This window comes from Phocoena sinus, chromosome 16 (genome assembly GCF_008692025.1).
Source record: "Phocoena sinus isolate mPhoSin1 chromosome 16, mPhoSin1.pri, whole genome shotgun sequence".
NCBI classification, from domain to species: domain Eukaryota; kingdom Metazoa; phylum Chordata; class Mammalia; order Artiodactyla; family Phocoenidae; genus Phocoena; species Phocoena sinus.
Window position 1 is genome coordinate 10,499,686 of NC_045778.1, and position 16,005 is coordinate 10,515,690.

General features: G+C 39.5%; 1 protein-coding gene across 3 annotated transcripts in view; it reads left to right on the forward strand.

Moving 5' to 3' along the window:
* The first annotated feature begins 1,232 nt into the window (after positions 1–1,232).
* The window catches only part of ZNF37A (zinc finger protein 37A), a 53,962-nt gene continuing 39,189 nt past the window's right edge, over positions 1,233–16,005 (forward strand). Inside the window, exons 1-2 of one of the 3 annotated variants that reach the window (XM_032608224.1) lie at positions 1,233–1,306; positions 5,006–5,064. In XM_032608224.1, the coding sequence (XP_032464115.1) occupies positions 5,050–5,064 (15 nt within the window). In that variant the 5' untranslated portion in view covers positions 1,233–1,306; positions 5,006–5,049. Of the gene's footprint in view, positions 1,307–2,980; positions 3,280–4,934; positions 5,065–16,005 lie in introns of those variants that run through there. The other 2 variants (XM_032608223.1, XM_032608222.1) reach the window with 2 other exon arrangements.

Sequence of the window (16,005 nt, forward strand, 5' to 3'; positions counted from 1 at the left end):
GTGTCATAGGATTATCAAGTTCAGTCATTTCAGTTTTTGCAGTGGTTGCTATTATCTGTTTTTATTTGTGTACATTTGAATCCTAAAACGCCAAAATGCAAGTGTAAACTTTACAATGAATTTTCTGAAAAGTGGAAATTAATTAAGCAAGGAAAAATTCCCTTTGAAGATTTTTTACAGTATGTAAAAATGGTAGTGGTAATTCCCTGGTGGTCCAGTGGTTAGGACTCCGTGCTTTCACTGCCAAGGGTATGGGTTCAGTCCCTGGTTGGGGAACTAAGATCCCACAAGCTGTGCAGTGTGGCCACAAGGCAAAAAAAAAATGTAGTGAGTCAGATATAAAGCGGCATATACTAACAGCTAAGCATAAGAGATGTATAATTTCTTCAGCTAGTACTATAGAAAGAGATAAAATAAATTTTTTGATTAATAGGAATTCAGATTGAGATATAGTAATTGCAGTGGAAGCTGTAAATACCCTCCACGCCATACATCATCACCTGTCTTTCAGCTCAAATGACTGTACTGCTGCCAGAGTATTTTCTACTTCCAGAGTTGCAATCAAAATTTCAAGTGCCAGGGCTTCCCTGGTGGCACAGTGGTTAAGAATATGCCTGCCAATTCAGGGGACCCGGGTTCGAGCCCTGGTCGGGGAAGATCCTACATGGTGCAGAGCAACTAAGCCCATGTGCCACAACTACTGAGCCTGTGCTCCAGAGCCCGTGCTCCACAAGAGAAGCCACTGCAATGAGAAGCCGGCGCACTGCAACGAAGAGCAGCCCCCGCTCACCGCAACTAGAGAAAGCCCACGCACAGCAACAAAAACCCACTGCAACGAGAAAGCCCACGCACAGCAACGAAGACCCAACGCAGACAAAAGTTCAAAACCTTTAAAAAGGGGCTTCCCTGGTGGCGCAGTGGTTGAGAGTCCACCTGCCGATGCAGGGTACACGGGTTCGTGCCCCGGTCCGGGAGGATCCCACATGCCGCGGAGCGGCTGCGCCCGTGAGCCATGGCCGCTGAGCCTGCGCATCCGGAGCCTGTGCTCCACAATGGGAGAGGCCACAACAGTGAGAGGCCCGCGTACCGCAAAAAAAAAAAAAAACTTAAAAAAAAAATTGCAAGTGCCAGGATAAAGTCCATTGCAACAACAACAAAAATAGCTTCAGTTATGATTACAGAGATTATCAATATTCTAAATGCCTCATCATTTTTCTTTTTTTTTTTTAGCATCATCGCTGTGGATGCAGATTACAATGCAGAAAATACATATTTTCCCCTTGCTTCTACATTGCTTTTGGTTGAGGTAATAAAAATACAAATTTTGGTGGATGTTTGCATAAAGGTGCAGACATGTTTATTCCAAGATTAAACAAAGCATGAATGATTCTGTGGAAGATGTTGACTGTGCTGCCCATATTCTGCACAGTGCTTGCTGTTCAAATAGTTTCTGATGTTCTTTCTATTGATGTTGAAGTAATTGTCATGAAGTTGTTCTCTTACTTCAGCACTTATACTATTTGAATTGAGTGATGAAAGGATTTTTGTGATTTTTTTAATTGGCATTCAGTATTTTTCATTTCTCTTGCATTCAGAAACTCATTGACGCTCTTTAACAAACACAGCTGTAAGAGTTCTCAGTTTATTTAAAGCACTGAAATAATTCTCAAGAAAAGGCTCCCAATTCTTGTTTAACCTTTTAAATATTCCATTGAATGAAGCTAATTTGCTTATTTCTTGTACATAGATTTCAATATCTTTTTAGCAATAGGATTGTGGAAATTGAAAGAAGAGCAAAAAGTGTTAGTGAAATATTCCACTGTTTAATGAAACTTAGTGAAATCTTCATGTCAGACTGTTCTTAAAAGGGAAAACATTACTCATGGAATAATAGGAATAGGAAAATAAATTTTGACTTGTGGATAATCCTTATTGTACTTGCCATGACTGTATTTTGAAATGAGTTTCATCTCTTGAAGAATTTGATTCTTTTACATGGATGTTACTAACTGCTCTTATAGCATGAGGACAAGTGGAATCGTCATGTGTAGTGTTAAAAAGGAAAGGAAAAAAAAGTTCTCTTTTATCGGTGGGCAGCATGTTAAAAACTTGTTAGTCAAGAGATCCATCGTAATCCTGAAGAATGGAAAAGGCAAGTTTTGCCATGAATAATGGTATTGTTTCAACAAATCAAATCTGAAGAGCAATTCCTAGAGTTGTTAACTTTATGCCATTATATCTGCTCAGAACGCTAAAGTTGAAATGTGTTTTCTCATTAATTAATGTCCAATGGACAAAGAACGAAGTAAGTGAGATGTGACTACTGTAGAAGATATGTTATAATGAAAATGGAGCAATGTAACAGTCTCTGGAAGGAATTCTATAACTCAATTCTGCAAGGAACTGTTAAGGAGAGCCAATATATCAGGAAAATAGTTAATGAAAGACATGTAATTTAGATACTTAAAATTTATTTCAGATGAACAACGAATAAAAGTATGTCTCATGGCTTGTATTTGCTAAATCTGGCAATTTTACCCAATGTGTCCAAAGTCACCGACCCTTTTCTTTTTTTTTAATTGAAGGAAGTACACTTGATTTAGTGTTGTATTAGTTTCAGGTGCACAGCAAAGTGATTCAGTCATATATGTGTGTGTATATATATATATATAGAACTTCAGTTTTATATAATCTATATACATACACATAAAAATACTTTCAGATTCTTTTCCATTATAGGTTACTACAAGAAAATGAATATTATCCCCTATGCTATACAGTAGGTCCTTGTTTATTTTACATATAGTAATCCCAAACTCCTAACTTATCGCTCCCCGCTTCCCCTTTAGTAACCATAAGTTTATTTCCATCGCAGAGACTTTTCTAATTGAAGTGGCTCTAAGGCTTTCAGGAAATGTACCGTGCACAGCTTTCTGGCACAGGACGGGGCTGTTCACTATGGGCCTTCTGCGCATGTGCACTGCCTCCCCCTCCCCCCTGCCCCGGATGCCGGGTGTGTTCCCGTTCCGCGGCCGCTGTCTCGCGAGGAGATGGTTGCGGAGCCTCCGGCGACTGCGAGGCCGGCAGCTGGCGAGCAGGACGCTGCTGTGGAGCACCGGGGGAAGTTGAAGCTCCAGGCTAGAGGCGGGTGAAAGAGGAAACGGCTTTGTGTCCAGATTCGGTGTAAATCTGGCCCCGTTTTTATGCACCTGATGAGAACCTGCACTTCCCAGCGCTTAATTTTCTCATCTCCAAGGTGCCCTGTCGTTTGAGGCCTCGGTAAGACCGCGCGGAAACTGGCCCTTGGCTGTCAGTAGATGCGCACTTTTCTTCTCAGCGGAGACCCTTGTTCTTTTCCACTCAGGATCTCGCTGAATCCTCCCAACCACCTGTGGTCAGCGTCGCGTCCCCTTTCTAACAGTGAGGCTCCAAGACGGGATAGGAATTCAAAGTGGCGAAGGGAGCAGGGGAAGGAGCAAGGATAGATCCCATGCCTCGTTCTCTGCCCAGCATGAAATCTGAGCAAGAGTCGGTCGCAGCAGTAAGCAGCTTGAGTACCCTAACCCCTCAAGGAAATAGTTTTGAAGTGAATGCAGCATTGGTTTTGGGGGATTTCTTCTTGTTTCTAAAGAACCTGTGAACATAAGTGGAGGCGTCCAGGCCCCTCTGACCCCCTCCAGCTTTGCCTGTGCCCTCAGTAGCACCAGTTTGCTTTTACAGGAGGTCCTGCTTAAGGTCCAGGAGCTTTCGATCTTGGATGAATATTCTAACTGGCTTAGAATATTCTAACACCTTTCTTGCAACAAAGCGGCTTTTGTGAGGTAGGAAGGGGGATTCCCGGGAGCGGGAATTGTCCCGGTAAGACAATCAGTGCGCCTGAGACCTCAGGAGAGATCCAGAGCCCAGGTGCAAAGACGCTTGTTGCTCAGCTGGAAGCAATTTGGGTCCTCCTGCCGGAACCAGTCATATGCAGACTGTCACAGACGGTGATGGTGGAAACCTTGGGCCAACTTTCCAGAGAGATGTAAGCTGTGGTTGGGATAGGAGGACAAGACAAAAGGAACAGAAGATACTGCTTCTTGGGGAGTTGTGAAGGCATCGTGTGGTGGGAAGAGCTGACCAGCCACAGGGGAGGGAATTACCGTCTTCCTTCACTCTTTACTCCACTCGTTCTGAGCTCTGAGCTGTTCCCACACTCGGCACAACTAGAGATATACTGATGCCCCCTGTATCCCGATCTTACAGAATCAGAGATGGTACTGCAAGACAGGTCGTTAAGACTTGGACTTAAGACAGGTCTATTTCTGCTTTACTTAAAAGATGGAGTTGGATTGGGGTGGGCAAGAAGTGGGTCAAAAATGTTAAGTGGTTACAATTCTACGTTTTGTTATGGCAGAATCAAGAGGAGACATGGAGTTTCTTGATGGTCTAGGCAGGTCTTTTCTGCATTAACAACAGATAAGTCAAAACCAATTTGGTTTGTTTTGTTTTTTTTAATTAAAAAATACTTTTGAGACCTGAAACCAATTTAAGAGTAAACCGTTTTTTTTCCTTCCAAAAAAGACCAGCCCTTTTTTCCTTCCAAAAATACCCCATCCTTTTTTTCAGAATCTTGTTGAGATTCTCTGGTTTGTAATGAACATTACAAATTTTTGTGCTGAATATTTTTGCTCAGCATCAGTTTTAATGAAAGCATTGTGTTCTATTCCTTGGCTTTTCCTAATTGGCTTAATTAGTTAAATGTGTTGTTTATATTTTTTCTGTGTTAGAGCATACATTGTTAACAAATCAGCAGAAACCAAATGTTTTTACATTTGAAAACGAACCTGTCCAAACATTACATAATCATCCCAGAGTCATGCATGGACACCCGAGTGCTTCCCTCCCTCACTGTTAACCTTTCTGCTGCCTCTCAAAGTGTCTCCCATTCTGAGGTGTTTTGCCATCTGCTATGTGGAGCTTTCTAGGCAGGTGATGTCACTCATGAGCTTTCCTTCTTTTTCAGGTGTAGCCCCTCAGTTCTCTACATTCTTCCAGGAGCAGCAGAAAATGATCACATCCCAGGTGAGTCGTTTAATTTATGCACAGTTTTGCTTAACACTGATTATTTGAGGTTTATAAAATATCTATGCATTCATATGAAATAGTAGAAATAGATATGTTAACATCAGGAAAAATATAGAACAGAAGTCAGCAAATTGCAGTCCATGGGCCAAATGTAGCATGCTGCCTGTGTTTATATGTCCCACAAACTAAGAATTTTTAGATGATTGAGAAACAAATCAGAGTAGTACTCTGTGGTGTGAAAACTGTATGAAATTCAAATCTCAGTGTCTGTAAAGTTTTACTGGAACACAGCCATGCTCATTCATTTATGGCCGTGGCTGCCGTCAAATTACAAGGGCAGAGTTGAGTGGTTGTGACAGAGACTGTGTGGCTCACAGGCCTAAAACGTTTACTATGTGGACATTTACTGAAAAGGTTTGCTGACTTCTGATATAGAACAGCAGATCAACAGTAGGACAAAGGTGCCATGTAGGTAAATGCAGATCCTGTGATCTTACTGAGTTGTGAAACTGGGCCATAAAAAAGTTTTTTGATATAGACTTCATTAGGTGACATTGTGAACCTTTTTTTTTCTTAATTTTTGGCTGTGTTGGGTCATCGTTGCTGCACGCTGGCTTTTTCTAGTTGCAGCAAGTGGGGGCTACTCTTCATTGCGGCACGCAGGCTCAGTAGTTGCGGCACACGGGCTTAGTTGCTCCGCAGCATGTGGGATCTTCCTGGACCAGGGCTCGAACCCGTGTCCCCTGCATTGGCAGGCAGATTCTTAACCACTATGCCACAGGGATGTCCAGTGACATTGTGAACCTTCTAGTGACTGTCTTGCAGTGTTGCATAAAGAGGTGGTAGGAATAAAGTGAATGATTTTTGTCTAATCCAGGGGAAAAGTTGAGATGTCAAAAGAAAATATGTGATAAATAATTCAAATGAATTAGAGCAGCATTAGGACGCATGGTTGTTCAAAGAAGGGACAAGTCTGGGTAGACCAGGGTGACCTAGGTTGGTTAGTAGGATGAGGCAGGCTATGTGACAATACTGAGGACCGGGCAGAATATAAATCTTTGTAGAATATGGCAAGGGATTCCCCTATTTTAATTGTGACAAAATACATATAACATGAAATTCACATTTCAACCATTTAAAAGTGTAGAAATTAGTGGCATTTTGTACATTCATGATGTTATGCAACCATAAACACCACCTACTTCCAGAATATTTTCATCACACCAAAAGGAAAACCCTTACCCTTAATAAGCAGTACTATATAGCTTAATAAACAGTTATTCCCCATTCCCCTCAGCCCCTAGCAACTGCTAATCTGTTTTCTGTTTATGGATTTGCCTTTTCCGGATAGCTCATATAAATGGAATCATGAAGCCTTTTGTGGGTGGCTTCTTTCACTGATCATGTTTTCAAGACCCATCCATGTTGTAGCTTGTATTACTACTTCATCCCTTTTATGACTGATTAATATTCCATTGTATGTTTATACTACCTTTTGTTTATCCATCATTTGATGGGCATTTGGGGGTGACTCCATGTTTGGTTATTGGGAGTAGTGCTGCTGTGAGCATTCATGTACAAGTTTTTGTTTGAAGACCTATTTTCAGTTCTTTCCTGGGAGTGAAATTGATGGATCATGTGATAATTCTGTGTTTAACTTATTTTGAAACTGCTAAACTGTGTTCTGCAGCAAGTCCCTTGCAAGGCCTTATGAATTTTATGTTAGCTTTCCTATTTCCACACAAAAAGGCTGTTGAGATTTTATAATTTTTTAAACTAATTAATTAATTATTTGTTTTATTTTTTGGCTGAGTTGGGTCTGTGTTGCTGCACGTAGGCTTTCTCTAGTTGCGGCAAGTGGGGGCTACTCTTTGTTGCGATGCGCGGGCTTCTCATTGCGGTGGCTTCTCTTTGTTGCAGAGCACGGGCTCAGTAGTTGTGGTGCACAAGCTTAGTTGCTCCACAGCATGTGGGATCTTCCCAAACCAGGGCTCAAACCCGTGTCCCCTGAATTGACAGGCAGGTCCCTAACCACTGCACCACAAGAGAGGTCCAAGACGAGATTTTGATAAGGATTGCATTGAATCTGTAGACCACTTTGGGGAATCTTGCCACTTTAACAATATTAAGTATTAGAATCCATGAACATGAGATGTTTTTCCATTAATTTAGGTTTTTAATTACTTTCAGCCATGTTTTGTAGTTTTCAGAGTACACAACTTACATATACTTGCTTAAATTTATTCTTAGGTATTTTGTTCTTTTATTTTTAAAATTTTTTTATTATTTTTAACATCTTTATTTGAGTATAATTGCTTTACAATGGTGTGTTAGTTTCTGCTTTATAACAAAGTGAATCAGTTACACATATATATATGTTCCCATATTTCTTCCCTCTTGGTCTCCCTCCCTCCCACCCTCCCTATCCCAACCCTCTAGGTGGTCTCAAACCACCTAGCTGATCTCCTTGTGCTATGTGGCTGCTTCCCACTAGCTATCTATTTTATGTTTGGTAGTGTATATATATCCATGCCACTCTCTCACTTTGTCCCAGCTTACCCTTCCCCCTCCCCATATCCGCAAGTCCATTCTCTAGTATGTCTCTGTCTTTATTCCCGTCTTGCCCCTAGGATCTTCATGACCATTTTTTTTCTTAGATTCCACATATGTGCGTTAGCATACGGTATTTGTCTTTCTCTTTCTGACTTACTTCACTCTGTATGACAGACTCTAGGTCCATCCACCTCACTACAAATAACTCAATTTCATTTCTTTTTATGGCAGAGTAATATTCCATTGTATATATGTGCCACATCTTCTTTATCCATTCATCTGTCCATGGACATTTAGGTTGCTTCCATGTCCTGGATATAGTAAATAGAGCTGCAATGAACATTGTGGTACATGACTCGTTTTGAATTATGGTTTTCTCAGGGTATATGCCCAGTAGTGGGATTGCTGGGTCATATGGTAGTTCTATTTTTAGTTTTTTAAGGAACCTCCATACCATTCTCCATAGTGGTTGTATCAATTTACATTCCCACCAACAGTGCAAGAGTGTTCCCTTTTCTCCACACCCTCTCCAGCATTTATTGTTTGTAGATTTTTTGATGATGGCCATTTGACCAGTGTAAAATGATATCTCATTGTAGTTTTGATTTGCATTTCTCTAATGATTAATGATGTTGAGCATTCTTTCATGTGTTCGTTGGCAATCTGTATTTCTTCTTTGGAGAAATGTCTATTTAGGTCTTCTGCCCATTTTTGGATTGGGTTGTTTGTGTTTTTGATATTGAAGTGCATGAGCTGCTTGTAAATTTTGGAGATTAATCCTTTGTCAGTTGCTTCATTTGCAAATATTTTCTCCCATTCTGAGGGTTGTCTTTTGGTCTTCTTTATGGTTTCCTTTGCTTTGCAAAAGCTTTTAAATTTCATTAGGTCCCATTTGTTTACTTTTGGTTTTATTTCCTTTTCTCTAGGAGGTGGGTCAAAAACGATGTTGCTGTGATTTATGTCATAGAGTGTTCTCCCTATGTTTTCCTCTAAGAGTTTGATAGTTTCTGGCCTTACATTTAGGTCTTTAATCCATTTTGAGTTTATTTTTGTGTATGGTGTTAGGGAGTGTTCTAATTTCATACTTTTACATGTACCTGTCCAGTTTTCCCAGCACCACTTATTGAAGAGGCTGTCTTTTCTCCACTGTATATTCTTGCCTTCTTTATCAAAGATAAGATGACCATATGTGCGTGGGTTTATCTCTGGGCTTTCTATCCTGTTCCATTGATCTATATTTCAGTTTTTGTGCTAGTACCATACTGTCTTGATGACTGTAGCTTTGTAGTATAGTCTGAAGTCAGGGAGCCTGATTCCTCCAGCTCAGTTTTTCGTTCTCAAGATTGCTTTAGCTATTCGGGGTCTTTTGTGTTTCCATACAAATTATGAAATTTTTTGTTCTAGTTCTGTGAAAAATGCCAGTGGTAGTTTGATAGGGATTGCATTGAATCTGTATATTGCTTTGGGTAGTAGAGTCATTTTCACAATGTTGATTCTTCCAATCCAAGAACATGGTATACCTCTCCATCTATTTGTATTGTCTTCAATTTCTTTCATCATTGTCTTTTAATTTTCTGCATACAGGTCTTTTGTCTCTTTAGGTAGGTTTATTCCTAGATATTTTATTCTTTTTGTTGCAATGGTAAATGGGAGTGTTTTCTTAATTTCACTTTCAGATTTTTCACCATTAGTGTATAGGAATGCTAGAGACTTCTGTGCATTAATTTTGTATTCTGCTACTTTACCATATTCATTGATTAGCTCTAGTAGTATTCTGGTAGCATCTTTAGGACTCTATGTATAGTACCATGTCATCTGCAGACAGTGACAGCTTTACTTCTTCTTTTCCAATTTGTATTCCTTTTATTTCTTTTTCTTCTCTGATTGCTGTGGCTAAGCTTCCAAAACTATATTGAATAATAGTGGTGAGAATGGGCTGCCTTGTCTTGTTCCTGATCTTAGTGGAAATGGTTTCAGTTTTTTTTTCACCATTGAGGACGATGTTGGCTGTGGGTTTGTCATATATGGCCTTTATAATGTTGAGGGAAGTTCCCTCTATGTCTACTTTCTGGAGGGTTTTTATAATAAATGGGTGTTGAATTTTGTTGAAAGCTTTCTCTGTATCTATTGAGATGATCATATGGTTTTTCTCCTTCAGTTTGTTAATATGGTGTATCACATTCATTGATGTGCATATATTGAAGAATCCTTGCATTCCTGGGATAAACCCCACTTGATCATGGTGTATGATCCTTTTAATGTGCTGTTGGATTCTGTTTGCTAGTATGTTGTTGAGGATTTGTGCATCTGTGTTCATCACTGATATTGGCCTGTAGTTTTCTTTCTTTGTGACATCTTTGGTTTTGTTATCAGGGTGATGGTGCCCTTGTAGAATGAATTTGGGAGTGATCCTCCCTCTGCTATATTTTGGAAGACTTTGAGAAGGATAGGTGTGAGCTCTTCTCTATTTGTTTGATAAAATTTGCCTGTGAAAGCATCTGGTCCTGGGCTTTTGTTTGTTGGAAGATTTTTAATCACAGTTTCAGTTGCAGTGCTTGTCATTGTCTGTTCATCTTTTCTGTTTCTTCCTGGTTAAGTCTCAGAAGGTTGTGCATTTCTAAGAATTTGTCCATCTCTTCCAGGTTGTCCATTTTATTGGCATAGCTTTGCTTGTAGTACTCTCTCATGATCCTTTGTATTTCTGTGGTGTCAGTTGTAACTTCTTTTTCATTTCTAATTCTATTGATTTGAGTCTTCTCCCTTTTTTTCTTGATGCGTCTGGCTAATGGTTTATCAATTGTGTTTATCTTCTCAAAGAACCAGCTTTTAGTTCTGTTGATCTTTGCTATCATTTCCTTCATTTCTTTTTCATTTATTTCTGATCTGATCTTTATGATTTCTTTCCTTCTGCTAACTTTTGGGGGTTTTTGTTCTTCTTTCTCTAATTGATTTAGGTGTAAGGTTAGTTTGTTTATTTGAGGTGTTTTTTGTTTCTTAAGGTAGGATTGTATTGCTATTAACTTCCCTCTTAGAACTGCTTTTGCTACATCCCATAGGTTTTGGGTCATCGTGTTTTCATTGTCATTTGTTTCTAGGTATTTTTTGATTTCCTCTTTGATTTCTTTAGTGATCTGTTGGTTATTAAGGTGTGTATTATTTAGCATCCATGTGTTTGTATTTTTTACAGATTTTTTTCCTGTAATTGATAGCTAGTCTCATAGCATTTTGGTCAGAAAAGATACTTGATACAATTTCAAATTTCTTAAATTTACCAAGGCTTGATTTTTGACCCAAGATATGATCTATCCTGGAGAACTTAAGCACTTGCAAAAAATGTGTATTCTGTTGTTTTTGGATGGAATGTCCTATAAATATCACTTAAGTCCATCTTGTTTAATGTATCATTTAAATCTTGTGTTTCTTATTTATTTTCATTTTGGATGATCTGTCCATTGGTGAAAGTGGGGTGTTAAAGTCCCCTACTATGATTGTGTTACTGTCCATTTCCCCTTTTATGGCTGTTAGTATTTGCCTTATGTATTGAGGTGCTCCTATGTTGAGTGCATAAATATGTACAGTTGTTATATGTTCATCTTGTAGTAGTCCCTTGATCATTATGTAGTGTCCTTCTTTGTCTCCTGTAATAGTCTGTATTTTAAAGTCTGTTTTGTCTGATATGAAAATTGCTACTCCAGCTTTCTTTTCATTTCCATTTTTATGGAATATCTTTCTCCATCCCCTCACTTTCAGTCTGTGTATGTCCCTAGGTCTGAAGTGAGTCTCTTGTAGACAGCATATATACGGGTCTTGTTTTTGTATCCATTCAGCCAGTCTATGTCTTTTGGTTGGAGCATTTAATCCATTTATATTTAAGGTAATTATCAATATGTATATTCCTATTACCATTTTCTTTTCTTTTTTTGTGGTACACGGGCCTCTCACTGTTGTGGCCTCTCCCATTGCAGAGTGCAGGCTCAGCGGCCATGGCTTACGGGCCCAGCCACTCCATGGCATGTGGGATCTTCCCGGACCGGGGCATGAACCCATGTCCCCTGCATCGGCAGGTGGACTCTTAACCACTGCGCCACCAGGGAAGCCCTGTTACCATTTTCTTAATTGTTTTGGGTTTGTTATTGTAGGTCTTTTCCTTCTCTTGTGTTTCCTGCCTCAAGAAGTTCCTTTAGCATTTGTTGTAAAGCTGGTTTGGTGGTGCTGAATTGTCTTAGCTTTTGCTCGTCTCTAAAGGTTTTAATTTCTCCATCAAATCTGAATGAGATCCTTGCTGGGTAGAGTAATCTTGGTTGTAGGTTCTTCTCCTTCATCACTTTAAATATGGCCTGCCACTCCCTTCTGGTTTGCAAAGTTTCTGCTGAAAGATCAGCTGTTAACCTTATGGAGATTCCCTTGTGTGTTACTTGTTTTTCCCTTGCTTCTTTTAACATTTTTTTCTTTGTATTTAATTTCTGACAGTTTGATTAATATTGTCTCGGCTTGTTTCTCCTTGGATTTATCCTGTATGGGAGTCTATGTGCTTCCTTGAGTTGATTATTTCCTTTCCCATATTAGGGAATTTTTCAACTATAATCTCTTCAAATATTTTCTCAGTCCCTTTCTTTTCCTCTTCTTCTTCTGGGACCCCTTTAATTCAAATGTTGGTGTGTTTAACATTGTCCCAGAGGTCTCTGAGACTGTCCTCAATTCTTTTCATTCTTTTTTCTTTATTCTGCTCTGCAGTAGTTATTTCCACTATTTTACCTTCCAGTTCACTTATCCGTTCTTCTGCCTCAGTTATTCTACTATTGATTGCTTCTAGAGAATTTTAAATTTCATTTATTGTGTTGTTCATCAGTGTTTGTTTGCTCTTTAGTTCTTCTAGGTCCTTGTTAAACGTTTCTTGTATTTTCTCAATTCTATTTCCAAGATTTTGGATCATCTTTACTATCATTATTCTGAATTCTTTTTCAGGTAGACTGCCTATTTCCTCTTCATTCGTTTGGTCTGGTGGGTTTTTGCCTTGCTCCATCTGCTGTGTTTTTTTCTGTCTTCTCATTTTGCTTAATTTACTGTGTTCAGGGTCTCCTTTTTGCAGGCTGCAAGTTCGTAGTTCCCATTGTTTTTGGTGTCTGTCCCCAGTGGCTATGGTTGGTTCAGTGGGTTGTGTAGGTTTCCTAGTGGAGGGGACTAGTGCCTGTGTTCTGGTGGATGAGGCTGGATCTTGTCTTTCTGGTGGCAGGTCCACATCTGGTGGTGTGTTTTGGGGTGTCTGTGGCCTTGTTATGATTTTAGGCAGCCTCTCTGCTAATGGGTGTGGTTGTGTTCCGTCTTGCTAGTTGTTTGGCATAGGGTGTCCAGCACTGTAGCTTGTTGGTCATTGAGTGAAGCTGGGTCTTGGCATTGAGATGGAGATTGCTGGGAGACTTTTGCCATTTGATATTACGTGGAGCTGGGAGGTCTCTTGTGGACCAGTGTCCTGAAGTTGGCTCTCCTACCTCAGAGGCACAGCCCTGACACGTAGCTGGAGCACCAAGAGCCTTTCATCCGCACGGCCTGGGAAAGCTAAGACGTATCATGGGCACAGGTGGGTGAGCCCAGCTGGACAGGACCTGTGTTATGACCATACCAGAGCCTGAATGGATCCTCTGACCTCTACATGGCCTCGTGCTGGGATCCAAGAACTCCTGCGGAATGTCCTACCTATGCTTGGGTCACTGCAGACATGTACTCAAGTCCGGGGTCTGTCCTGCTAGGTGACTTGCTAGTGTTGCAGGGTCTTCTGCAGAGGCAGGGGTGGCTGTGGCTCACTGTGAGGACAAGGACAGTGGCAGCAGAAGTTCTGGGAAGTACTCCTTGGCGTGAGCCCTTCCAGCGTCTGCCATCGGCCCCACCAAAGAGCCATGTAGGCTATATTTTGTTCTTTTAGATGCTATTGCATATAGAATTGTTTTCTTAGTTTCTTTTTTGATTGCTTACTGATAGTGTGTTGAGATACTACTGATTTTCGAGTGTTAATCTTATATCCTGCTTAGCTGAATTTGTTCTAGTTCTAATAGTTGCTTTGTAGATTCTTAAGATTTTCTATATTTGCTATCATGTCATCTGCAAATAGAGATAGTTTTACTTCTTCCTTTCCAGTTTGAAGGCTTTTTATTGATATTTATTTTTTTGCCTAATAGCTCTGGCTAGAATTTCCAGTACAAAGTTGAATATAAGTTACCAAAGCAGGCATCCTTGTTTGTTTTTTTACCATCTTAATGTTCTTAAGTGTACAGTTCAGTAGTGTTAAGTTTATTCACACTGTTGTATAACCAACCTTGAAAACTTTTTCATCTTGCAAAACTGAAACTCTACATTCATTAAACAAAAACTTCCCATTCCCCTCTGCCCCCTAGCCAGTGGCATCCTCCATTCTACTTTCTGTTTCTATGAGTTTGACTACTCTTGATACTTCATATAAGTGAAATCATACAGGACTTGTCTTTTTGTGACTGGCTTATTTTACTTAGCGTAATGTCATCACGGTTCATCCATGTTGTAGTATGTGTCAGAATTTCCTTTTTAAAGGTTGAATAATAGTCCATGCGTGTATATATCACATTTTTGTTTATTCATTCATCTGTTGATGGACAGATGTTGATTTGGTTTGCTTCTGCCTTTTGGCTGTTGTGCATAATGCTTCTATGAACATGGGTGTACAGGTACCTCTTTGAGACTCTGCTTTTAGTTCTTTTGGATATATACCAAGAAATGGTATTGCTGGATTACATGGTAATTAAATTTTATTTTTTGAAGAACCACCGTACTGTTCTTCACAGCAGCTGCACCATTTTATATTCCACAAACAGTGCACAAGGGTTCCAATTTCTACGTATCTTCATGAACACTTGTTATTTTTTTTTAGATTCCACATATAAGTGATATCATATGATATTTGTCTTTCTGTATCTGACTGACTTCACTCAGTATGATAATTTCCAGGTCCATCCATGTTGTTGCTAATGGCATTATTTCATTCTTTCTAATGACTGAGTAATATTCCACTGTTATGTATGTACCACATTTTCTTTATCCATTCCTCTGTCAGTGGACATTTACATTGCTTCCATGTCTTGGCTATTGTAAACAGCACTTCAGTGAACACTGGGGTGCATAGATCCTTTTGAACCATGGTTTTCACTGGATATATGCCCAGGAGTGGGATTGCTGGATCATGTGGTAGCTCTGTTTTTAGTTTTTTAAGGAACCTCTATACCGTTCTCCATAGTGGCTGTATCAGTTTACATTCCCACCAACAGTGTAGGAGGGTTCCGTTTTCTCCACACCCTCTCCAGCATTTATTGTTTGTAGACTTTTTGATGATGGCCATACTGTCTGGTGTGAGGTGTTATCTCAGTGTAGTTTGATTTGAATTTCTCTAATAATTAGTGATGTTGAGCAGCTTTTCATGTGCCTCTTGGCCATATGTCTGTCTTCTTTGGAGAAATGTCTATTTAGATCTTGCACCTGCTTTTTGATTGGGTTGTTTTCTTGATATTGAGCTGCATGAGCTGTTTGTAAATTTTGGAGATTAATCCATTGTTGGTTGCATCATTTGCAAATACTTTCTCTCATTCTGTGGGCTGTCTTTTCGCTTTGTTTATGGTTTCCTTTGTGCAAAAGCTTTTGAGTTTAATTAGCTCCCATTTGTTTAGTTTTGTTTTTATTTCCATTACTTTAGGAGACAGATCGAAAAAGATATTGCTGTGATTTATGTCAGAGTGTTCTGTATTTTCCTCTGAGAGTTTTTTGGTATCCAGTCTTAGATTTAGGTCTTTAATCCATTTTGAGTTTATTTTTGTGTATGGTGTAAGAAAATGTTCTAGTTTTATTGTTTTACATGTAGCTGTCCAGTTTTCCCAGCACCACTTATTGACTAGACAGTCTCTTTTCCATTGTATATTCTTGCCTCCTTTGTTTTACATTAATTGACCATAGATGTATGGGTTTATTTCTGGGCTTTCTATCCTGTTCCATTGATCTATATTTATCTTTTTGTGCCAGTACAATACTGTTTTGATGACTGTAGCTTTGTAGTATAGTCTGAAGTCAGGGAGCCTGATTCCTCCAGCTCTGTTTTCCTTTCTCAGGATTGCTTTGGCTATTCGGGTTCTTTTGTGTTTCCATACAAATTTTAAGACTTTTTGTTCTAGTTCTGTGAAAAATGCCAGTGGTAATTTGATAGGGATGGCATGGACTCTGTAGGTTGCCTTGGGTGAATATTGTCATTTTTACACTATTGATTCTTCCAATATAAGAACATGGTATAACCTTCCATCTGTTTGTATCATCTTCAGTTTCTTTCAGCAGTATCTTATAGTTTTCAGAGTACAGTCTTTTGCCTCCTTAGGT